The sequence below is a fragment of the Drosophila pseudoobscura genome, chromosome 2, assembly GCF_009870125.1.
Source record: "Drosophila pseudoobscura strain MV-25-SWS-2005 chromosome 2, UCI_Dpse_MV25, whole genome shotgun sequence".
Lineage (NCBI taxonomy): Eukaryota > Metazoa > Arthropoda > Insecta > Diptera > Drosophilidae > Drosophila > Drosophila pseudoobscura.
Window position 1 is genome coordinate 629,553 of NC_046679.1, and position 23,545 is coordinate 653,097.

The 23,545-nt window shown below is 47.3% G+C and overlaps 2 protein-coding genes across 16 annotated transcripts in view; both read left to right on the forward strand.

Annotated features, from left to right (window-relative positions):
* Positions 1 to 19,196, forward strand: part of tmod (tropomodulin) — a 51,009-nt gene extending 31,813 nt beyond the window's left edge. For 3 of the 15 annotated variants that reach the window (XM_015183051.2, XM_033377191.1, XM_033377189.1), the window contains exons 2-9: positions 11,695 to 11,847; positions 11,923 to 12,435; positions 12,524 to 12,775; positions 12,857 to 13,004; positions 14,341 to 14,635; positions 15,392 to 15,976; positions 16,543 to 16,758; positions 17,175 to 17,541. In XM_015183051.2, coding sequence (XP_015038537.2) covers positions 11,695 to 11,847; positions 11,923 to 12,435; positions 12,524 to 12,775; positions 12,857 to 13,004; positions 14,341 to 14,635; positions 15,392 to 15,407 — 1,377 coding nt within the window. In that variant the 3' untranslated portion in view covers positions 15,408 to 15,976; positions 16,543 to 16,758; positions 17,175 to 17,541. Of the gene's footprint in view, positions 1 to 1,048; positions 1,469 to 11,305; positions 11,433 to 11,694; positions 11,848 to 11,922; positions 12,436 to 12,523; positions 12,776 to 12,856; positions 13,005 to 14,340; positions 14,636 to 15,391; positions 15,977 to 16,542; positions 16,759 to 17,174; positions 17,542 to 18,276 lie in introns of those variants that run through there. The other 12 variants (XM_015183055.2, XM_033377193.1, XM_001357621.5 and 9 more) reach the window with 10 other exon arrangements.
* A 1,008-nt stretch (positions 19,197 to 20,204) lies between these two features.
* On the forward strand, positions 20,205 to 22,748 carry LOC4800369 (sodium-independent sulfate anion transporter). The gene is made up of 3 exons (XM_001357620.4): positions 20,205 to 20,667; positions 20,985 to 22,074; positions 22,133 to 22,748. The coding sequence occupies exons 1-3, from the start codon at positions 20,302 to 20,304 to the stop codon at positions 22,702 to 22,704; spliced, it is 2,028 nt and encodes a 675-aa protein (XP_001357657.2). The 5' UTR covers positions 20,205 to 20,301; the 3' UTR covers positions 22,705 to 22,748.
* Positions 22,749 to 23,545: the final 797 nt, after the last annotated feature.

Here is a 23,545-nt window from a genome sequence, read left to right on the forward strand (position 1 = left end):
TGGGAATGAAAGTGCTAGACGAGGCGAGGAAAATGGTCCTGTTCTCCACCGACTGGCCCCTTGATTTATGGTGTGCATATTTTAATAATTTTGTAATTTTATGTGGCCATAAAAATTACCCGTATGGAAAATTTGTCATTTCCTCACAGGAGAATGGGAGCCGCGGAGGTCCTTTATGTGTTTTCTTGGCTTTTCCAGGAACAGAACATTAATTTTATGCTTGAAAATATAATTAATCAGATTTGGCGAGTAATCATTTTTAAATTTCCAGTGAACATAAAACTTACGCGCCCAGCAATAGCAGTGTCTCTCAAAATGCACTCAACTCAAATACCAGCAACATTGATGTGACAACTTTGGGGCTTTGTTTGACCTTCTTGTTTAAACCTAGTTTTATACTCAATAAAATAAATGGGAGTACTTAAAAGTAATTAAAGTTGTAGGAAATTGATTCATCAATCGGACAAAACTATGTGGGCATGGCTAAATGTTCTATCTGGTTAGTAATACTTGACGAAATATCAAAAACGAGTAATCTGTATAGAACAATTTGAATTCGTTAGTATATTTACGGTATATTTTTAAAATAAGACGGTATATTTCGGTGCCATTCTGAGGGTCGCTGCAGTTTCGCTTTTGCAACAGTGAGTCCCATTCCATACACAAATGCTGCAGCAACATTTACTTGAAAACCGTTTTTCGGTCAAAATAAAATACATAAAGGTAATTAAAAGAAGCAAACTTGTAGAAAATGCATTTATCTATGGGATAAAACTAAGTGGGCAAATCTATAAAGCTTGAAATATAGACAATACCCGATTCGTCGCAGTTTCGCTTTTGCAACAATGAGTATTCCATGCACAAAGGTTGCAGCAACATTTACTTGAAAACCGTATTTTAGTCAAAATGAGACGGTATATTTTGGTATATTTCTGAGGGTGGTCGGTCACACTGCACCCACAATCTCGGCTTTTTGTGTTCAAGGTATGTTAGGCAAAAGGGTGGATTTTACCTTGCAGGCGTTCCACTTTCTAGGCCGTTCCGTCCACTGTCCATACCCCATTTTCTTCAGAAATTTACCATAGTTTACACTTTGCGAAAACTTCCACTATTCGAACTCATTCCATTCCGCTAACAACAATTTGTTGAGCAATTGCACTGGTTGCATATTGTGTTGTTTATAAACGAAAGAAAACTCCTCCACTCGCGACTCTGTGTGTGATTCTCCTAGAACTTCAACTTCTAGAAACGCAGTCCGCCCCTCTCCAGTGTGTGTCACGCCCAAAAACAAAAACCACAACAACAACAAGCGGTCGTAGGGCAGAATTTTTGTGCGTGTCAAAAAGTTGAAAAAAAAAGACTGAAACAGTAACAGATTGTTTCTGTAAAAACGTTAAAAAGTTAACGGTGAACGGTGGAACCTTGGAAACACTCAAACATACAACAACAACAAAGAGAGGCCATGGAGGTTAGTAGTTGATTGAGGAGATCTCTCCTCCCCCCTTTCTCTCTATCGGTCTGTCTTTTCGAGTGCCTACATTGTTTTTTCATTGTGTGATGTGTGTTTTTGTCGTTTTCCTTGAATGATTTCATTTCATTTTTGTTAATTTATTGTGTTTGCCCGAGTTTTTGCCGTCTCTCTCTGTTTCTCTCTCCCTGCTTCCTCCGCCCTCCGTTTCCATTAATGTGTGAGAGCGGACACCGCACAATTCGGATTACGTCAGTTTTGTTTGCTTCTCTCTCGCTCTTGCTCTCGCGGTCTGGACAAGGCATATTGATTCGAAGGTTAGGCAGTAAGCATTCTGGGTGCCTAACTAGGGAGTTTGTTGGAACTTTCTACAACTGTCTTACCTCATATTCGAGCAACCCTTAATCTGGGCTTGTTTTTGAGTCCTGGAGTTTGCGCCTCTCTGACTCGCTCTCTCCTTCCGCCACTCCCACCCTCCCTCGTCTCGTCCAGAAGGTGCCAGGCCGGCGCGTCTTCGTCATGAAGTATTTTTGACATTCAACTTCAACCCTGTGCATCCCCCTCTCTCCCTTCCTGGATCTTTATTGATTCCGGCCATAAACCTCCTAATCATGTTCATTATGTCATCGCGACGCTTTCTTTTCTTTCTCCCTCTTGCTATCTACTCTTTATGACTATCTTTTGTTTTGTGTGTCAATTTTAGCATATTTCGCATTTTTACATAATTTCCATCGCACCCCCCTCCCAAGCCCACGTTCCCCTCGATTTCCTTATCGCTTGCAACAGCTGTTTGCTTCTGGTTTACCGCTGTTCGAGGCCTTATCGCTTACTCATTGCACTCCCATGACGTTCGCTGTTTATGATACCGACTAGATATCGACTTCCTCACTGTGGACGGGATACCCCTCCCACAACTATCATGGGGAGGAGTATATATGTATTATGGATCTCGTACATATGGAAGAACTTTCGACCTGTAAAGCCTATGTATATTGTGTACTAGTAGTGTTCCTGATCTTCCGCAACATTTATCCGTTTGTTGTTTTTTCTTGGCTATAAATTCACTCATTTCTGAAGAAATTCGAATCAAATATTCGCCCTTTTGGAATAGATATCGGATTATATCGGAACCACCAAGACTTGGAACACTATATCATAAGTCATAGGAATTCCATAGTTTTCTGTAATCCATTATTCTAAGAAGATTAATCCGATTCGAATCGCTTTTGCATATGCATATGCTTCCGCCCCGAACCTTCCATTTCTTTCCTGTTTGTCTGATTTCTTTATACAATACATTTTTAATTGCCGGCGTTTCGGTGGCACCTAATTAGTTCGTGTCTCTTCTTGTCTTGTGTTTTCTCAACCTTTTACCTAAACTTGTAAGATAATCCGCAGTTCCCGCAATTAAACCGAACATTTGAGACCCTCTCCCAACCGGATGGATGAACAGACGGACGGACAGTCGGACGGACGGACAGGGGCGTTAAAATCGCACTTAAGTTCTGTGAGCCGAGTAATTAATCGTGTGGCCAGTCTTCGCCGTTCGACGGACGAGCGGACGGACGGACAATCGGATGAGTGGACAGTGGGACAGGCGGATGGACAACCATCAAAGCAGACATGAAAAGCTTTTTCCAGCTTGCGGAATAGGGGCACACAGATACAGACACAGATATGACGAAAAGTCGTCGCAAAACAGCGGCAAAAACGATGTCGGCCAACATAAAAATTGCCCATTTCCGTCATTTAATTGACGCCGGGCACATGAAAATCATCCAAAAAAAAAAAACAAAAAAAATAACAGAAGAACGGCACAAAAAAGATGAAACTTGTTTGCCCACAAAGTGAACTACAAATAGTGCTGACGGACGGACAGTACGGTTCATTGCGATAGATAAAAGTCTGTGTATGAATGGGTTTATACGGACCATGTAGATTAGGGGCCATAATGGGGAGTGTTTAAAGACCCATCATATCTAATCTCTTCCAATCTAAAATGAATTAAATGGGAAGCCCAGACGTATAGATGATATATCTAATCTATGTTTTTGAAGTACGATTCAATGGAAGCATAGTCAAGGGTAGTCATAGGTCTTTGATAGCCATAGAATATGGCAATTCTGACAGAAAAAATCTGTCTGATGTTCCACTAGTAATTATCCCCAAGATGTATGGCTCATGGCATAGATGGTCTGCTGAAGGTTCTCTGACTATCTAATCTGCTTTTAAGATTACTTATCAGAGGAGACTGAGATGATCAACTATTTCCACAATAACCTAACATTACAAGACTCTGACACTTGCGAAACGTACCGTCCCTCCGTATTAAAAGATGCCTGATAGATGACACACCGCAAAACAAACAAGTATCTTCATTGTTTGCTTTGATGCTTCTTCGATTCTGTTTGCATCCACACAGTGAAATCATCGCTCTCTCTGTCTCTCCCTTCAATTAGCACCCACATCGGATCGTTCCAATGGCATTTACTATATCGCTTAAAGCATATAATAATTCTAAAACCGAAAAACTTGATAATATCATTGCCTGATGCCGTGACACGATTAAGGCTTTCAAAAAGTGCTGTTTCAATGTGGGACAAAGTTTTTTGGTTGAAAAGTTGTGGCCCACTCAGATTTAGGCTCCACTCCGCCCCCTTCCCACACCTCTCCGCTACGCTCCTCTCCAAGTGGGAAAACAAGCTTCAGACTGTGGCTTAAGACTTGTGGGAGTTGAGTTCCATGGAAGTGCAACTTGAGGCAGCTGCCAGCAGGGGGTGCCGCCATGGCCCCACATTTATTACGCATTTTCATAAATTTCCACTTACTCATCTTTTGGGGGGAGCGGAGAGAGGGGGGGAGGCTGAACTGCAGACGGGATTGTGTCTCGTCTCTCTTCTGGCCTTATAACACGCTCCGTTAACCGTTTTCTGGCTCGGATGGGCATTCGCTTCATCATTCGCTGCCTGCCTGCCGCCTGCCTGCCGCTGCCTGAATTCTGCTCAAACTTTGCATAATTTTCATTTATTACCGCAGCAGCAAGCGCTCTGTTTTTTATACAAGTATTTTATGCCCACCTCCATTGAAATTTGCCCCATCAGATTATATATGTACGTATCTGTATCTGTATATATGTATATCGTGGATATATATATTATGATTCCCAGGGAAGTGACTGACAAGACAAGGCCTCTCTCTGACTGAGCGGCCTCTGCTTGCAACATGCTCCACTCCATCCACTCAACATTTATCTTACAAATTTAATCTTTTCACATAATTTTCTCTCTGCGGCTTTTATGTAATTACCCTGCCCCTTGTGGCTCCTCCTCCTGCATCCTGCATCTTGTTCCTCCTGTCTCCTGGTGGTCTCGTCGCTTTATGGGAGAGTTTTCACCTGGGGCCTGTCTCTGGCGCTTTATCTGCTTACAACTTGCTCCAGCCATGTATTTGCCCTTTGTTTACGACCCCAAAGCTTGTCCCTTTCACTTAATAATGCATTTCCTTCTCTCTTTTCTGATTGCAGGTGAGTTCCGTTCAAAAAAAGGGGAAGAATCGATAGAGAGATGGCTATCCCAAAGATGTAGAGTCTGTTGAGGCAACAGTTGGGTAATGTATGCCCCTGCAGATGGTTCGAGGAACGCAGACGAGGATTGATATTCGCCTCTAGTCGCCTTCATTCCCTCGATTCTTCGAATGCTGGAAAACAGAAATATCTTCAAGTAGGGAACCTTCTATAGCTCGTGATTTCGAAAATTCTCTGAACCTTCATAGTTTTTGAGCTTTCATTCGCAAGAAATCGCAATCTTTATTTCGAAATTAAATCCGAATATTACTTGAGCATAGATTTTCCCACGTGTGTGGGAATTTCCCATGTTATCGCGTGCTAACGCGTGTTGTATCATCAGCAATTTAATGTTTTTTGGCATTACATGTTGACTAACGGACTTGATAATTCGGTGGCAGTCCCCCCATCACCCGGATGTTGCATGCCACTGCAATGTCGGATCTATGGCTCCTCTAGCGTTTTAAATCGCTCGGCAATCGCGTGCTTCGCGAGTGTCTGTAAGCGCTGGCTGTTGTTGACTTTTAGTAGGGCTTCTGCTAGTGCATTGTGGGCGTGGTCATGCCTCTAATTCTACTCCCTTCTTCCGCATAGAGAGAAAGTTCATTGCCCTTCGTTGGGTGCACTGTGTGCTCCTGCTCTGGCGATTGCAGAGCAGAGCAGAGCCGATTGTTTAAACTATTCCCAGGGAGCGGGGCGTAAACAAATGGTTGCTGGATAATTATGGATATGGCGGCCTTTGGGCTGGGGCCCCGACATCAGCGGGTAAACATCGGCGGGTGTCAAAGACCCCATGGGCGGGTGGGAGACACTCCGGGGAGAGAAAAGTGCACTGCTCTGGGAAAATTTACATGAATTTCTAATTAATTTTCATTGAAACTTGTCTGCCAGTCAAACTTTCACTTGTTAAATATACCTACTCTTTCCTCTCTCTGCCATGGAGACCAGACCCTGTTTCTCCTCTAGATATTGTCCACATTCCTCAGAAAAAACAAATTCGCCCCGAACGTGACCCGGAGCACGGGCCGGAGGTCTTCAAAAATTCAAAGTCAAATGTAAACTACATAAATAAGCGTACTTCCAAGGGGGTGTTCCTTTGGGGTCGGCGCTGGTGTTTTCCCCCATAATTTATTATTATTTCCCTCCCGAGCATTCAGCATTCGGGCATCTTATTGATGTGCCTCTCCCTCCCTCTCCCTCTGCGGTCTGCGACTCTGAGAATGCGACGCACGTTTCTCATTTTGTCCAAATGCGTCTACGACTCGAATTTCACTTTTTCTTACGAGCACCCCGCCCCTGTCCTGGCCTGCCTACAGCTGTGCATTATGTGTGCTGCAGATTCAATTTAGCAGATAGATCGCTGCGAAAGTTGCTCGGAAAAGCCTGCAACGCCAACTGTCATTTAAAGATAGATTTCTGGTTGCTGTCGCCGTCTGTCGGTCTGTCTGTCTGGCGCTGCCTTGGCTTTGGTTTCGAATCGCACGTTTGCGAATGCAGTCAAACGGAACTATCGAATGTCCCGGCTTTCAGCAGAACAGAGCCAGAAATAGTGGGTGGGGGGTAAGCCCTTTCCCTTTGCTGACCATTCTGAGAGGGACAGAGAAGGAAAGAGCTCTGGTTACTCCCCCTCCTCCTCTGGGTGCTCTTCTGCCACTCTCTGCCTGCCGCTGGCATATGCAAATTGCATAAAATATAGCCATATAAAAGCATATTGGTGTTCACTGAATATGCAATTGCCAGGGCGATGGGATAGGAACTCCCCCTGGGGCTGGGAGGGTGCTGTCAATGGCAGTGGGTGTTGGTTCTATGCACTCGAAAAAACCCAAAAAACCATGCATACACTGCATACATACTCTTCAAGCGAAAAATGATGGAGTACGCGCTCCCTTTCTCCATCTCCATCTCCGTCTCTGTTTCTGGCTGTCGACATGCACGGACATGCTCTCTCAATGCTTCATTGCAGTGCTTGTGGCTGCACTGAATCACCAATGGTTTCTCTTTCGATTGATGCGAGCTTTGATCCTCTCTTGCTCTCTCTTAGCCGTTCCCTCTGTTCTTCAGTGCCTTGCCTGCCTATTCTGCATCGATCGCAGTCGTCTTATCTCTTGATCCGATCTTCATTTCATTTACGAAGCGGACTTTGCTCCCGCTCTTTGCTCTTTCTCTCTCTCTCTCCCTTAGCAAGAACATACTAAATGGTATCCCATGTTCTCTTTTTCTAGTGCTCAGAGTAGAAGAGTAGTTGGATCCGTGTATCGCCCACTGAAAGCTCTCAAGTTTTTTGCCATTTTCTTCAAATGTTTCACAAAGTTCAGATGAAATTGTACATAAAACTATCTTTGGAATGCTTAAAATTGCTTACTTCAAAGATACTTGTGTTTATCCACAATGGAAAGAATTTAAACAAGTTTCGTTGAGTGTAGAAAGAAGTTCATAGATTTTCCTGCTCAGCCATGAAAAGTGGCTTTGCATATTTCGGATTTATGCTGCAACTTTCGTTTGAGGAGGAGGAGGGGGTGTGGGGTGGGGAGGAAACTTTGTCAAAGGATTGGCACGGAAAATGCAATAAAACATATTTTTCGAGCAGAGGAGGAAGTGCCGCCAGTGCGGCAAGGCCATCCGCCACATGGCAATCTATCAATGGAAAATGGAAAATGGGGAAACCGCAAGAAAGTATTTCCCCAACGACATTTTCACTCGAAAACGAGAGACACAGATCTGCAGATCCACAGATACAGATACAGACACAGATACACGGGCGCATCTTTTCACTGCCAGACGGAAGGAGGAGGCATCTTTTCACCTTCGGTTTCTGGTTTTTCACGACTAATTGTGACCATAAAAGCGAACTTGGCCGAGATGTAATTAACGTTTCTTGCACGAAATTTCCTGCCCCTGCCACTGCCACTGCCACTGGCACTGGCACGATTTCCTCTCCTCCTCCTCTTCTGCAGTGTTGCAGTATTTCCTGGTAGCACTCATAGCCATATCTGTAGATGCGGTGCAGCATCTGTGTGCTGCTGTCCCTCTGTCTGCTCTTTAGGCCAGATTCGGTCGCGTTTCGCGCATTTAAAGCCATTAGTCATTAGCCATCTCCCATCCAACAGCCACCTCCCCTTGCGGCACTCTACCTGCTTTTGGGACGTGTCTGACCAACTTTTCATGCACTTTGGTATGTGTGTGTGTGTTTTCCACAGTGTTTTTCCTTCACTACACTCCACTCTGCGGCTAATGTGAGATTTTTCGCTGCAAACGTGACCGCTGTCCGCCGATTGCCGCCCCTTGCTGCTGTTTTTCGTGGCATTTGTCCCGTTTCGCTTAATTAAATCGCCTAAGCACCTTGACCGAACGCCCAACGCAGCCATCCATCCGTCGGATACCAGACACCAGGCACCAGGCACCAGATACCAGATGCCGAATACCGCACAGTACAAGATACAAGATACATTTGTGCAAATCACCGAAAAACATGTTTGCTCCGTTTCATTGGTTCGTTTTTCGGTCTCATTTTGTGGGTCACGAGGAGGAGGCGATCCACATCCACCCGGTTTCTGTTTGTGGTCTCTCTTTGTGGGTCTATGCCTCCCTGATCTGATGTCCACTGTCCGATGTGTGTTCCTGTTTTGGTTACGGTTTTGTGGGATACATTTGAATATCTGTGGGTGGCTACTGCAATCACCTGCTGGCTTTAATGGCTGTTGGATATGGACCTCTCTAAACCATCATCATCCATGTGATTCTAGACGCAAGTTTTGTATCAAATGAGTCGTAGTCGTAGAACATTTTGCCAGAAAGCCAGCTATTAGACCTCGAAACAAGAGTCTCTTGGCAAGTACTCTCTTTGACAGCTGAAGGAGGGCCAAAAGCCAAAAGCCAAAGCCGAAAACGGTAGTCGTACATCTACCGTTGCAAGACCCCGTTCTAATTAATGAGCCAAGAGTGGCTGTGGCTATGTCTGCGGCTGAAGAGTGGCTTTAGTTTATTCGTTTCGCAACATCTAATTAGCTCAAAACGGCCTGACAGATGCACAGATCCACAGCTGCCTGCCCGGCTGCCTGCCAATTGCCAGTTTTCAAGATTTTAAACGTGTTGACGACTCGCATCTGACAGATACGTACATCGCCTCACGTTCATGTCTTGTTAACAGTGGATTTGCATGGTCCGATGGTTCTAATGCCAACTGCTGCTGCCCTCCTTTGGGGGAACGAACGATTTCGAGTGAGGGTATAGGACGGGGATTCATTCAAGATGTGTTCGTGTTACATCCATTGAGGCATCTTAACTATCGATTCTTTTTGAATTCGGGGCTCTAGAGCTCTATTAAGATGTAATCCATATATTGCCAATTGGCCAGGGGCAAGAGATTATTTAAGCCGTCTCCCAATATTAACCAGCTCCTCCCAAAGGATATAGAAGAAGTAGTAGTTGCCTATCTTTACAGATCTCTACGATGCTCTATCTTGAAACACCTCCTCCTCCACATCCATGAAGGGTATTCTCCCCTTATTTCAGCTTCAGAAATGTATTTGCTCATCTCATTTCTCTGTCTCTCTCTCTCCGCTCTCCGGCTGTGGCTCGGATTGGAGATGTACAGAGAGAGAGAGAGGGGGAGAGAGAGATGTGTCTCTGTCTCTGGAGTGCCGTGAACTCAATTATTTTTGCAATTACTTTTTACGATTCTACAGTTTACAGTTTTTTCACGCGAGGCTATAGCTATAGTCTCTCGAGGGGGGCCTTGAAATTGAGTGGGAAGGGGGTTGGAGGCGAGTGACGTGACTCTGCTTGGGGTATTCGCTCACGCGGTGGAGTGGACACTGTCCTCAATTCTCAATTGAAATGTCAACACTCGAATTGAATCGTTCGTGGGGCTCTTGGAGCATTAGAAGCTGACATAATCGCAGTGTAGCGCTCCCTTCCCTTGCCTCCATCTTTCGGCACTCAAAAGTGGGTCAATCGCTGGCATTTAGTCGTATCTGAGAGATACAACATGTATCTCTGGTAGTGCTCCCTCCGCACACAGGCTCCTCCACTTCTCCTCCGAACTGTGGCTCCATTTGTGGCGTTTGTTTTGCTATTACTTCGTTCGGCACGGCACGGCATTCTGCTGTTGTTGCTGCTGCTGCTGTTTCTGTTAGCTGTACCTACGAAACCGGTTACCGGTTACCACCAGTCGCCCGTCACCCGTCACCCGTCAGCCGTGCACCCGTTAAAAGCGTTAAGTAAACAGGCAACACGATGGCTATGGCGCTGGCTGTGGCAGAGAGGAGTTTAAGCTTCTCGAGTTTAATGGTTGTTCATCCTGGCGTTGGCTCTGGCTCTGGCTGTGGCTCTGGCTCTGGCACTCTGCCCTCGAGAGCAGAAACTGGTTTCCAATCGGCTTAAATGTTGAATGCTTCGTGTGGCCAAGAGAGTCTCCTCGGCCGAGTGGGTCTGTCTTTGTTTGGGTCACGCTTTGCTTGCCAGAAACCTCAGCGGAAGAGGGTTCTCTTCTCCACTGTTCTGTTCGGTTCTGTTCGGTTCTGCCTTCTTGCAATTGTTTTATGTAAATTATAGGGTTTTCTTTTGGTTCGTTTTAGCCCTGCTTTCTTTCAGCTTTTCCACCCATCAGCAGTGTGTGGCTTTTACTTCCGTTTGGGCCGCAATTTGTGGCCTTCTTTGAGTTTACGAGCATTTGGGTCTAATTTATGTTGAGATCTGCTGCAATCCGTGTTGCACAATCAATTGGAGAACCCCCCAACCACCTTCATGCCGCCGCCCCCGCCTCCGCCGGCGACGAAGTGGAAGTCGTTGAAGTGCAAACAGACACCGCCGCAGAGTCATGCCACAGTTGGCTGCCTCTCCCCTGCCCTGTTGCATGAGCCCCTAATTTACATTGCCAACTCTTGGAGCAACTCAGTGGCTCAGTGACTCGGCTCTTGGCCTGGCTCTTGCCTCCTTGCCTCCGTGCCTGCGTGCCCCCATGCCTCCGTGGCTCATTGACTGAATGACTGACTTGAGCGATTGCAGCAAGCGTTGCACGACTCTGTCTGCTGTGTACTGTCTGATGGCGTTGCGGCTCGCCTTAATTCGGCAGTCTGCTGCTTTTGGTGTGTCAGTCGGTGCCGAGACCCAGTCCCAGCCACAGCCGCAGAGCCACAGAGCCACAGAGAGCTGCAGATATAGCCCCAACGCGCCCCGCAACACGCGCGCTGCATTCATAATTGGATTTGCAATTTTCCATATCGATTCGCGGTCTACCGCCTCCCAGCTTTTCCCAGCTATTCCCAGCAGCGGAGACAGCGACACGAACAGACACCCATGGAGGCCGAGTTCCAGAAGATCAAGCTGCGGCCGGTGCCAAAGGTGAAGCGACGCGCCCCGCAGCCGCCGCCAGCGAGCCTCAAGCTGAAGCCACAGACAAATGTGCGAAAAGTACCTCGAAAGTCCAAGTCCGTCCCCTCCGCCACTGCCCCTGCCACTGCCAGTCTGCAGAAACCAGAAACAGAAGCCAACTTTCGCTGCTGTTGCTGCAGCAGAGTGGGGGAAAAAAGTGAAAACCAGAAGGGAAATCCCCAGGGAAAAGGGAACCCAAATTGGGCCCACGATTGGGAGCCTCTTTTCCCTTTCAATCATCAGAATGAGTCAATTTTCTCACCGTTTTCCTCTCGTTTCCCCCTTTTCACAGACTTCAGCCACCACAAAGACAACCACGCTCACGACGCCCGCCAAGCTGTATGGCAAGGATCTGAGCGAGTACGATGATGTGGATGTGGAGAGCCTGCTGGCCCAGCTCTCGCCTGAAGAGATCACCATACTGGCCAAAGAGGTGGATCCTGATGTGAGTATCATTCTAGAGAGGCTAGGGCTAGTTCCCTTTCTGACATCCGCCTCCTGGTGGTTTCTCTGGTTTCAGGACAACTTCCTGCCGCCTGACCAGCGCTGCAGCTACGAGTGCAGCAAGGATGCCACCGGGCCGCTCAATCGCAAGCAGCTGATCGAGCACATCAACAAGCAGGCCATCGAGACGCCCGACGAGCCCGAGTTCGAGCCGTATGTCCAGGGCAAGGTGCGCGGCAAGAAGTGGGTGCCCCCGCCGAGGGATGCCCGCGAGATCGAGGCCGAGGAACAGATCGCCATCGACATGGGCGACGAGTACGAGCACGCGCTGAACGACGCCACGCAGGAAGAGATCATCGATCTGGCCGCCATCCTGGGCTTCCACTCGATGATGAACCAGGACCAGTACCACGCCTCGCTGCTCAACAAGGGCCAGCCCGTGGGCATGGGCTGGGACGGCATCACAAAGTCCACGCAGCAGAAGCTCTTCCCCATGGACCCGCCCAACGCCACCGATGTGGAGGAGTCGATCAAGCGCGTCAAGGACGACGACTCCAAGCTGGTCGACTTGAACTTGAACAACATAAAGGTTTACCATAAATACTCTCTGTCTCTTTCGTCCTGTGGACTGTGATGGCTAACCGTCTCTCTCTCTCTCTCTCTCTCGCTCTCTGCAGAACATCTCGGACGAGAAGCTCGAGCAACTCTTCGCCGCACTGCCTCAGAACGAACATCTGGAAGTCCTCTCGCTGACAAACGTCGGCCTGACTGACAAGACAGCTCTCCTGCTCGCGGAGGCGATCGAGAAGAGCAAAACCCTGAGAGTATTAAACGTCGAGACCAACTTCATCAGTCCGCCCGTGATTGTGAAGCTGGTGCAAGCCCTGCTCAAGTGCCACACCATCGAGGAGTTTAGGGCCTCCAATCAGGTAACAGTTTCTTTCTCTTGGCCTGTTTCTGTCCCTCCTTTAACCTGTTTCTGTTCTGTTCTGTTCTGTTCGATCTCTTAGCGATCTGCGGTGCTGGGCAACAAGATCGAGATGGAGATCACCGATCTGGTGGAGAAGAACCCCTCGCTGCTGCGACTCGGCTTGCATCTGGAGTTCAACGATGCCCGCCACCGCGTGGCCGCTCACCTCCAGCGCAACATCGACAGAAGTAAGTTCCAGTCCCTGCCAGCGCGGATTCCCCGAATTCCGCAGCAGGAACTCCCAGCAGGACTATTCCGCAGGCACCATCAGGCATCGTTGGTTCTTGCAGTCGTCGCGTTTCCACTCGCTAGGACTCGATTCTCTCCCCCTTCCCCACGAAACCGACCCCTTCAAACATTAGGTATTGAGTTATTGATTGAGTTGCTTCACGTTCGCGCGTTTAGGTGAATTGCAACAAGGTACGTTAGCGTCCAACGCCATCACTGCCACCATCACTGCAACAGCTTGCACATCAGCACCCGAATCATCGCTAGCATCATCCAGCTCTCATCAAGATCAAGATCAAGACCAAGCCCAAGACATCTCACCATCGAAGGCCAAGAGCCTGGCTGCCTTCGAGCAGTTCGTCACGGCCCGCACCTGGAGCCCTACTAATCCCAGAGTCGGTTCTGATCATGTCTCGCCATCAGGTCGCCTGGTTCGCAATCTCCAGGCATCATCATCATCATCGTCGTCGACCGCAGCAGCCGTAGCAGCAGTGGCAGCAGTGGCTGGAGCCGGAGGAAGGGCTGACCACGAGAAGGAAATCTAAAAAAAAGAGCCAACCGCTTGGTAACCCGTCCATCCCATGGCTATCATCTCCAATCGCCTCCAATGTTGTGCCGTTGTCCCTTCTCTGTCTTATACTCTCTCTCTCCCACTCTCTATATATAAATCTCTCTATTTTGAGTGTTGGTAACCAGGTAAAACTGTTTTGGCCTGCCTCAACGCCTCATCATAATCATCATCGTTCCACTCGTTCCAGCCGTTAACATCGTAATCCATTCTCACACAACGTTTCATCCCGCCTCCAGCCTTCGTTGCGTTCGTTCTCGTTATCGTTATCGTTTCACGTTATCGTTATCGTTCTCCACCACGTTATCGTTCACTCCATCAATAGATCGATGCCCTGCGGCCAGGTGTCCTACTCTCATAAGATATATGGTACATATTTAAGTGGTGATTAAGGGTGATTGTCGTACGTTTAAGAGTCGGAATATGTCATTCTTCCACTTCCATTTCCATGCTAACACATCTGCCTGCACCTCGTGTATAGCTCTAGTCTCTATCTGTCCTCCGATCGAGAATCGGATCCACACTCCTCCTCTGTGTATTATTCCCCCCTTGTTCTCTCTCCCCCTCTTTGTAATTACCATTAGATTGAACAGTTGTTTGCCTAAGCGATGACCATTAACCAATTATCTGTAATTATCTCTGTATCTGTTGTAAAATGCGACAAACTCTATTCCCCCGTCCGTGAACCCACTCGCCAAAAAAAAAAACCACTGCCGCCGCGTTTGCAGTCTTCCGCGTCCAGAAGCTCAAGCCGCAGCTGCCGAAGCTGATATTGCCCGGCAACATGGAGATCGAGCGCGAGAGCCAGTATCCGGTCTCGGCCACGCCCACGCCGTCGCCCTCGCCATCGCCACAACCGCCGCCGGACTACGATGTGGAGGTCGATCCCGACAACATGGTCATCCGCGGCGGCGGCGGTGGCGATGCCTTCGATCCGGAATTCGACCCGGACAACATGGTGGTGCCCGGCAGTCGGTCCGTCACGCCCAACTACGACGACGAGGGCGTCTATCAAGCGCACACGTGAGTGAGCCCTGCAGCACCCTGCAGCACCGCACACAGACCACAGAATGCTGGAGAGCCACAGAAACCACAAGAAAATCCATATAATATACAATATGTACAGACACAGTCATTCGACCCAATCCCCTTGTGTGTCTCGCCTCATTGGTTAACCCTTGATGTTGTTCTCGTTGATGTTGCCCCACCGAACACACTCACACACTCTGGACACGATCCGACCCGATCTGATCCGATCCGATCCGATACTTGCAGACCAAGAATATGTACATACCACACACACACAATACTACGATCGATTCCTGTTGATAGCCTTCGTTGTTAGCCTTCGTTGTCGCTTCGTCCAGCGATCGATTGGTCCTTTGTATATAATCCCAGCCACGATCCATTCGATCATACGATTCGTGCCACTAACCCCTGCCAGCCAGCCGCCCCACTTATCGCAGCGGCCACTGCCTCAGCCTCGATTCGTACCCATGCACACAGACACACGCACCACACTACTGCACAGCACTCTATTTTGTATCTATCTATCTTGTATATTTTATATGTATCCCCCAGTACCCAGTCCCCAGTCCCCCGTCCCCCATCTTCAATCCGAAGATTACAGAAATCAGTCAGCAATCGTATTCTCTCTCGCTCTATCTATCTTTTCGTCCAAGCCATATTTTGTGTCCTGTTTAAGCCTTATTTGTTCATGTGTTTCTCCCTCTCTCTCTCTCTCCCCCTCTGTTTCTGTTTCTCTTTTTCTGTTCACAGTAAGAAAAGATCTTGAGTTGCGACTACAGTTCAGATTTTTCAATAATCTGCATAGAAAATCGACAAGAATTCAATAGGAGATCAGCATCAACCAAAGAAATCAAACTAAAACTAAACCTAAACCATTTTTAAAGCGTTTTGTAATCTAAATATAACGAAAGAAAGAAAGAAAATTAAGGACAGGAAAGGAAAGGAAAGAAGAGTGCAGAAAGGAAGAAGAAACCCCCCAAAATAACAACGAAAGAACGTGTATAAAATAATATAAATATAAAAGGAAGGATAAAGTCCAAGTCGAACCATATCTGCGTACATATATATTCTAGAGAGACTCTTACTAAGCAAAAAGAAAACAAAAGCGAAGCGAAGCAAATAAAACCCAAAGTGAAAGTGAAATATCATTATACGTACGAGTATATACGAGTACCAGCTTAAAAATACATACTATATCGTATCGCGTAGATGTTTGTTTGAAGATATGTTCGAGGTCGAGTCGAGTCGAGGCCTCTTCTAATCCCAGCAGAAATCGTTTAGGCGATCCACATTTGTACGTGTTACGTGTATAATTTTCTCTAATGCTTAACACAGGTATATATGAACACGAATTGCTCTCTCTACTCTCTACTCTGCTCTGCTCCTCTAATCAAAAGCGCAACTGCAAGTTCCCCTAACCCCCCGCTGATCTCCAATACAGCAAGCATCCTATATCCATCTCTGAATGGCTTCTTCTGCAGATCCATCCATTAGGAATACCCATAGCCCGCCGTAGCCCCCCTGAAAGTGCATTTTGTTGAATGTTCGCATAACCCCAGGAGGCTAAAGAACGGCTCTAAACTAAACCTGAACTTTAGGATATGCCCAAGCAAGGAGCAGCCAAATTTGTTACTAATCATAGGCATTTCTTTATCATCAGAGTAACCACAGAAACACCTATTGCCTTTCCTTCCGTTTGTACTCACTGCCACAAATCACAGTCATCAAGCATCCCCAAAAGCCGCTATCGTTTATGTTGCATGATTCCGGTGATTCCGCTTTAGTTTCACATATTTTTGCATGATCCCCCAACCATCTGCATGTCAAACACAAGCCACATATCCGACAGCAGTGCAGCGATCCACGGAGCAGCCCTCTCTAATGATGTTCTCTTCGTATAGGAATTAAACTGCGATGTATGATCTAAGTGAATCCCCCACCATCACCAGAACCAAAGAGACGAACCCGTTAACAATTAAAATACTCAAAGTAGCGAACATAATAGAATGTTTGACACAATTTCATAATTCAATAAGAACAACTAACAGTAGCAGGAGCAGCAGCAGCAGCAACAACAACAGCAGCAGCCTCATCGTGTGTCCTTCGCCGAACAGTTGGTACTCTCCTTCTTCTGTCTAAGTACTTTGATGTTGTTGCAGCAGCAGCTCCCAAGCTAGTAAACGACTAACCCGAATAATCCCCAGACTAAACTATAAGCTTCCAGCGAAAACCCAGACTAAACGATCTGCGATCCTCTCTGTCTCGCTCTGGAGAGACACTACTATGTATCGCTGAACTAAAACTGAAACTTGAATGTTGTACCCGCTCGATCCTTTGATTTTGATGATTGTTTGATTGATTGACTGTTTGACATTTGAACTAACATTGTTTAATCCCTTCTTGATCTCACTCTTTGTTGCCACCACTTGACTAATGCCAATCTGTATTTGTTTCTTCTCTTCCTTTGTGCCCCACCAAACCACAACCACGCCAACTCCACGCACCTCCTCCCTCTCTCTTTCTATGTTTGCAGTACGCGTGAAACGTCTGAATCAGCGTAAATAAAAAGACAACACAAAGAGCAGCAACCAAGCAACCAACCAACCAGCAACCAGCAACACGATGCCACATGAAACCAAGAACAGAAATAAAGGCAGAAAACCATCTCTATGTGTGTGTTGTGTGTCTTTGTTTTTCCAGCTTCTGATTACCACCATATTCTGATTAACCAACCAACCAACAAACAAACAAACAGCCACCCAAGCACAAGTACAACAAGAACCACACCACCAGCTTCAAGAAAAAGAACTACACTGGCATCCCATCCGAACCGAAGAACAATGCCACACAAGTCCAAGTTCAATTTAAAAGTCCCCACCAAAACAACCCAAACCCCGAAACAAACCAAACGACCAATCAGCCAACCAGCTGTGAACTAACACCGAAGAATGATGTGTGGCCACTGCAGTACGTAAAGTATCTTTTGATTTGATAGATTCCGTTTTAAGAACTAAGATAAGCTAAGTGCTGTGTAAGGATTGTCAAAGTACAATTATATGAGTAGTGGGAGGGGCTATCGTAGCTATCGCAGCATCTATGCAAGTCAAGTTGAGTGTATGCGCTGGGACTCCATCTAGTACCAAGGATATATCGGTTTTAATGGTAAAGCATGTGCAACGCTTGTATCGATATACTATGCGGCAGGGCAGATGAATTCAGTTGCTAACTGTTGCCATTAGAAGTAGCTATTAATCGATCCCCTAAGATAAATCTAAGAAAAATAAGATACCATCTATGCTGAAATGGTGACCCCAGCACTGGAATGGCGTTAATTTTAACACTTTATCGCGGAGATGGCCGAAAATAAACCCCAACTAGGTTAGCAAATATTTATGGGGACGCAAAATTTGATTAGCGTCTGGTAGGTAAGCCTTAAGCCAACAACGGCAAATGTACGTGTGTCTGTGCAAATAAGCACTGCCGCTAGGGTGTTCTAAACTGTTGTGCGTCATGCCCTGTCTTGTGCCAAGTATATTTCTATCCCTAAGCATAGAATTAACCACTCTTTTGCTAACAGTCGGCAAGTGGAGCTCTATGTAACACCCTACTAATCGAATCATTCGTGTGTTTTGCAGTTGGACGTCAGCGTCGCATGGGACACCTGACCAGGAACTACACCATTGGCATGTGGCAGTAGGAGGCGGTAGCTGTAATCCATTGGACACTGGACACTGGAACACGCAGATGCTACCCTACACATACATACACACAACATGCTGTCATGCAATAGTCTAAACATAATGTTCTCATAATTGTTGTCGTTCTTACGAGGGGTTGTGCCCTGTCGATCCCCGTTCAATGTTTGTTGCGTTCTTCAGATTGATTTCGGTTCGAGTTTGTTTGTGTTCGGTTCACATGCATATGCATAATCATTTGTTTGTTACGTTTGTTGGGCGAATATTGATGTCACACATAGATACACACACACACACAAATACACGGAGAGGGAAGAGAGTGTGCCTGGTGCCAGGAGTCGAGTGGAGTGTGGACTCTAAAGAAATTCTTTCCTTAAGCAATTGCTCTTGACGTTTACGCTGCAGCCTCATACATACACACACACACACACACACGCCCTCTGCGCAGATAATTTTCTTTATTTTATTCTATTTTATTATACAATCTGTCCTCCTTTTATACAGCACTACCACCCGTTAGCGGGGTAATGCTTCACGATTTTTAGTTTTAGTCGCACGATTGAGGAGTATCTTCATGGATGCATGCAGTGCACACACACACATACACATAATACTTACATATATACACTACTATATATATATGATACATATATAGCCATGGTCTCTGAAACAATTACTGCTATTGAATTATGAAATTTGCTTAAACATAAATTTAACTTATGGTTAAACACACAAAACAAAACATACACTACAATACAAATGAAATACAAACGATTGTATAATGTAATGATATATCGTACTTTATATGACATAATGCAATGCTTTTAAAATACAATTTTTAAAAATCATGTAAAAAAACATTAAAATTAAATACAAAAAAAAATATAAAAATATGTACCGATTGTTTGTCGTCTTAAATAGGAAAAAGTCTTACTGTAGATTCAAAAATCCACATGTGTACGTATACAAATGTTCGAAATTATTTGGGAATCCTTTTAATGCGCAGTAAGGTCCCCATTCTGCGTCGAAAGTAGATTCAAGTGCTCCTTGGGGATACCTCTATCACAAATGCACTTGACGAAAGCATTAAGCACAATCCAAACTAGTGTTACTTCCTGATCGAAATTTATTGGTTGATCTGATGTCTTGAGGAGTCCATCTGATTGTCTTCTGTGGCAATGCTCTTCTAATAGTCTAATGGGAAGGACTTTTGATGTCCCCTGTATTATTCACTTTATTCAGCTGCAGCTGAATTTCACAAGATTTCCACAAGGTTCCCTCTAGGAACCATTTATGGATCTGCTTCCCAGACAGGTATACTTGTAAATATGTATGTGTGCTTCCTTCCTGTTCTGTTCGTATCTAAGAGTCGTTCCCGATAAGAAGAGTACTTTACTCTTGCAATTTCTTTCCAGAAAACTATATGTACACGCCTGATGAAATACAGCTCTCGACCGACCGCCCAGTAACCCCTCACTTTCGATTATTACCCGAGAAAACATATCACTCTAATCACAGATTAACAAGTGTGAAGACAAACATTTACCAGATCAATATGGAGAGCACAGAGGCGCTCAGTTGATTAATGGAAAAATTCAAATCAATGGGGACAGTTGTGCCAGTTGGACAGGCCGAGAATTCCACTGCAAACAAAGGTACGGAGCGGACTGTGCGGCTAATGGAAGGGGGCTGGGGCTGGGGCTAGGACTGGGAGTGGGGCTGGTCATTGTCAAGATCGCTACTGTGTAGAGTTTGGCGTGTTTATGGATGCGCTGTGGAGATAACTGAAAGATACAACCTGTATCCCGCTCCCGCACACGCACGCGCCGGTAGGTGGGCAAACAGCCTCCAGCGATAAGAGCGCGTGACGCAGTCGGGCAGCATCAGGTTGAGTCCGCATGTCCAAGGGGCTCCATCAGATCAGTTGGCCCGTGCGCATATACGAGATCACAGGCCCAGTCCACAATGTCCACGCTGGAAAACGAGGTAACGTTCCGCAAGCAGGCGGAGGTGAGCCAGAGCCTGGAGGCGCAGTTCGATAGCTCGTCCACGGACTTCATTCTGATCACCGACCACCGCACCTCCAAGTCCAAGAGCCTCGAGCAGCTGCAGGCCTCCAAACAGGATGAGTCATCCGCCTCTTGCTGTTCGCGCTACGTCCGCAGCATCTTCCGTAAGAAGACCCTGAAGAAGCGCCTGCCCATTCTCACCTGGCTGCCCCGCTACAACACCCGCGACTGCATCGGCGACCTTCTCGCTGGCTTCACCGTGGGGCTTACGGTCATTCCCCAAGGTCTGGCCTACTCGGGCGTGGTCGGTCTACCCCCAGAGGTGAGTGGAAAAAGAAGGCTACTCTTTACTCAATTAAAATATCATCAGAAGTTTGTTATCCGAGCTCGTTAGCAAGTTCCGGGGTTCCTAGGTTCGAGGCGGTTCGATCGGTGTTCGCAGACCACTTGAAGATTATGGGTCGAGCTGGTTGGCAACTTCGGGTTTGATCGAACAGTCCGTCAGTATCAGGGGGAGCTTGTCTCCGTAGATAAAAATTATATGATCGAACATAGCGGTTGAAGCATCAGACCGAAGAACCTGCATTCTCTTAAGGCACAGGCATTACGCATCCGACTTAACAAACATCTTCCTCCCAGTATGGACTCTACGGCTCTTTCATGGGCTGCTTCGTGTACGTCCTGCTGGGCACCTGCAAGGACAGTACCATCGGCAGCACGGCAGTGGCTTCCCTCATGACCTTCCAGTTCGCTCAGGGCTCCTGGCAGCGTTCCGTGCTGCTGACCTTCCTCACGGGCATCATAGAGATCTTCATGGCTATCTTCAAGCTCGGTTGCCTGGTGGAGTTTGTGTCGGGCCCGGTTAGTGCGGGATTTACCAGCGCCGTCGCCCTAATCGTGTCCACCTCACAGATGCGATCGATGCTGGGGGTGAAGAGCGATGGTGACTCATTTCTGGAGACCTGGATCAGCATGTTCAAGGACATTGAAAACATCCGAGTGGCGGACACGTGCCTAGGCTTCGGCTGTCTCTTCCTGCTGCTGGCGATGCGTAGCCTTGGCAGAATCGCAATTGGCCCCAAGGACGAGTCTCGCAGAAACGGATTCCAGAAAGTCTTCAACCAAGTGATCAAGTTCTTGGCCACCTCCCGCAATGCCACGATCGTCATCATCTTCACGCTGATCACCATGCACCTGGACGACAAGGGAACTAATCCCTTCCGTCTCACCGGCCACATACCGAAGGGCATGCCAACACCCTCGCTGCCGCCCTTTTCCATCGAAGCACAGCCGGGCAATGCCACTGCCGGCATCCCACCCGTGCCCGGCCAGAACTTTCTGGAGATGGTGCAGAGCTTGGGCTACGGCCTGCTGATTGTGCCCATCATGGCCCTGCTCGAGACGATGTCCGTGTGCAAGGCTTTCGCCAAGGGAAAGCAGATCGACATTACCCAGGAGATGATCGCGTGTGGCGTTGGCAACATTGCTACCTCCGTCTTCTCCGGCTATCGCTGCAACGGCGGCCTGGCACGCTCTGCTGTAAACAACGCCAGCGGCTGTCGCACGAACATGTCCAACCTGTACATCGGCATCATCGTGGTGCTGGCCCTCAACTTCCTCACCGAGTACTTTGCCTTCATTCCAAAGGCGGTGTTGGCCGCCATCATCATCTCGGCGGTAATTTTCCAGGTCCAGTACCAGGTCGTCACGCCCATGTGGCGCAGCAAGCGTGAGTTTTGCGAGTCCTGCTCCATTCCCCTGTCATATGATTCCTCTCAACCTTCCAGGCTCCGATCTAGTGCCTGGGATCCTGGCCTTCGTCACCTGCCTGGTGCTGCCTCTGGAGATCGGCATCATGGTTGCCATCGGGGTGAATCTGCTCTTCATCCTGTACTACGCGGCCCGTCCCAAGGTGACGCTGGAGCAGCTCGAGACGCAGCAGGGCATCCGCTTCGTAAAGATCACCCCCGACCGCTGTCTCATCTTCCCCTCTGTGGAATTTGTCCGCAACATGGTTCTCAAGTCGGGCAGCAAGTCCACCCTGCCGGTAGTCATCGACTGCACCTACATATACGCCGCTGACTTCACTGCAGCCAAGGTAATCTCCTCCATGGTGGATGACTTCCGACTGCGCCGCCAGAAGATCATCTTCTTCAACCTCAAGCCCAGTGTGGTCAGCATCTTCGAGGGCCTCAACACCCGTCTGGTGCTCTGTTACAACACTCACGCCCTAAACCAAGAGCTTCGGCCAGAAGAGGACCTCTCTCGCTCTGTGGACTCCTTGGAGCGCGTGGAGGCGGGTCCCGGCACCAGCGAGTGCGTGAGCATGGCCAGCACCCTCTCATTAGCCAAGAGCTAGTCGCCGTTTTGATCTGAATAAAGTTAGATGTAATGAATTGAGTACTCTTTGTCGGTGGTCTGTACTGATATCCTAGATTAGATGGGCAGGCAGATTGGGCTTAAGTTAAGTTTCGAACAGCTGTGAGACCTGCAAGGATATCTCTAAGGAATGACTGAATGCATGAATGACTTCCAAGACTCGCCCGATCACGAAAAGACACGTCACGCCCAGATCGACTGATCTGCAAAAATGGATGTCGATTTTTCCTATGACAGTTGACTGTCACGACTCTCCCGATCACGGAAAGTCATGCCGCACCCCGATCGGCTGCAGTATGCCAGAGATATAGTATACAGAAGAAACCAGTATTTTACTGATGTGCAAATCCAAATCTTCCGAAGGCTATATCTCGGCTAACTATGGGCCGATCGGCGAAGGACCCACTTTCGCAGGATCGTAGGGATCCAGACTGTCGATGGGCATCAAAATCTCGAATACGAAAATGAGGCCGATTTTTGGCAAATTTAATGATGTAACCATCATGATTTTTTGCGAAAATCGTGAAAAAATGGATGTCCTTTTTTCCTATGACAGTCGACTGGCAGGACTCTCCCGATCACGGAAAGTCATGCCGCACCCCGATCGGCTGCAGTATGCCAGAGATATAGTATACAGAAGAAACCAGTATTGAACTGATGTGCAAATCCAAATCTTCCGAAGGCTATATCTCGGCTAGCTATGGGCCGATCGGCGAAGGACCCACTTTCGCAGGATCGTAGGGATCCAGACTGTCGATGGGCATCAAAATCTCGAATACGAAAATGAGGCCGATTTTTGGCAAATTTAATGATGTAACCAT

Coding starts and splice junctions, on each gene's coding strand:
- LOC4800369 (XM_001357620.4), top strand. CDS start 20,302: ATGTCCACGCTGGAAAACGAGGTAACGTTCCGCAAGCAGGCGGAGGTG. Junction 20,668..20,984: donor TGGTCGGTCTACCCCCAGAG/GTGAGTGGAAAA, acceptor TCTTCCTCCCAG/TATGGACTCTACGGCTCTTT. Junction 22,075..22,132: donor GCCCATGTGGCGCAGCAAGC/GTGAGTTTTGCG, acceptor TCAACCTTCCAG/GCTCCGATCTAGTGCCTGGG.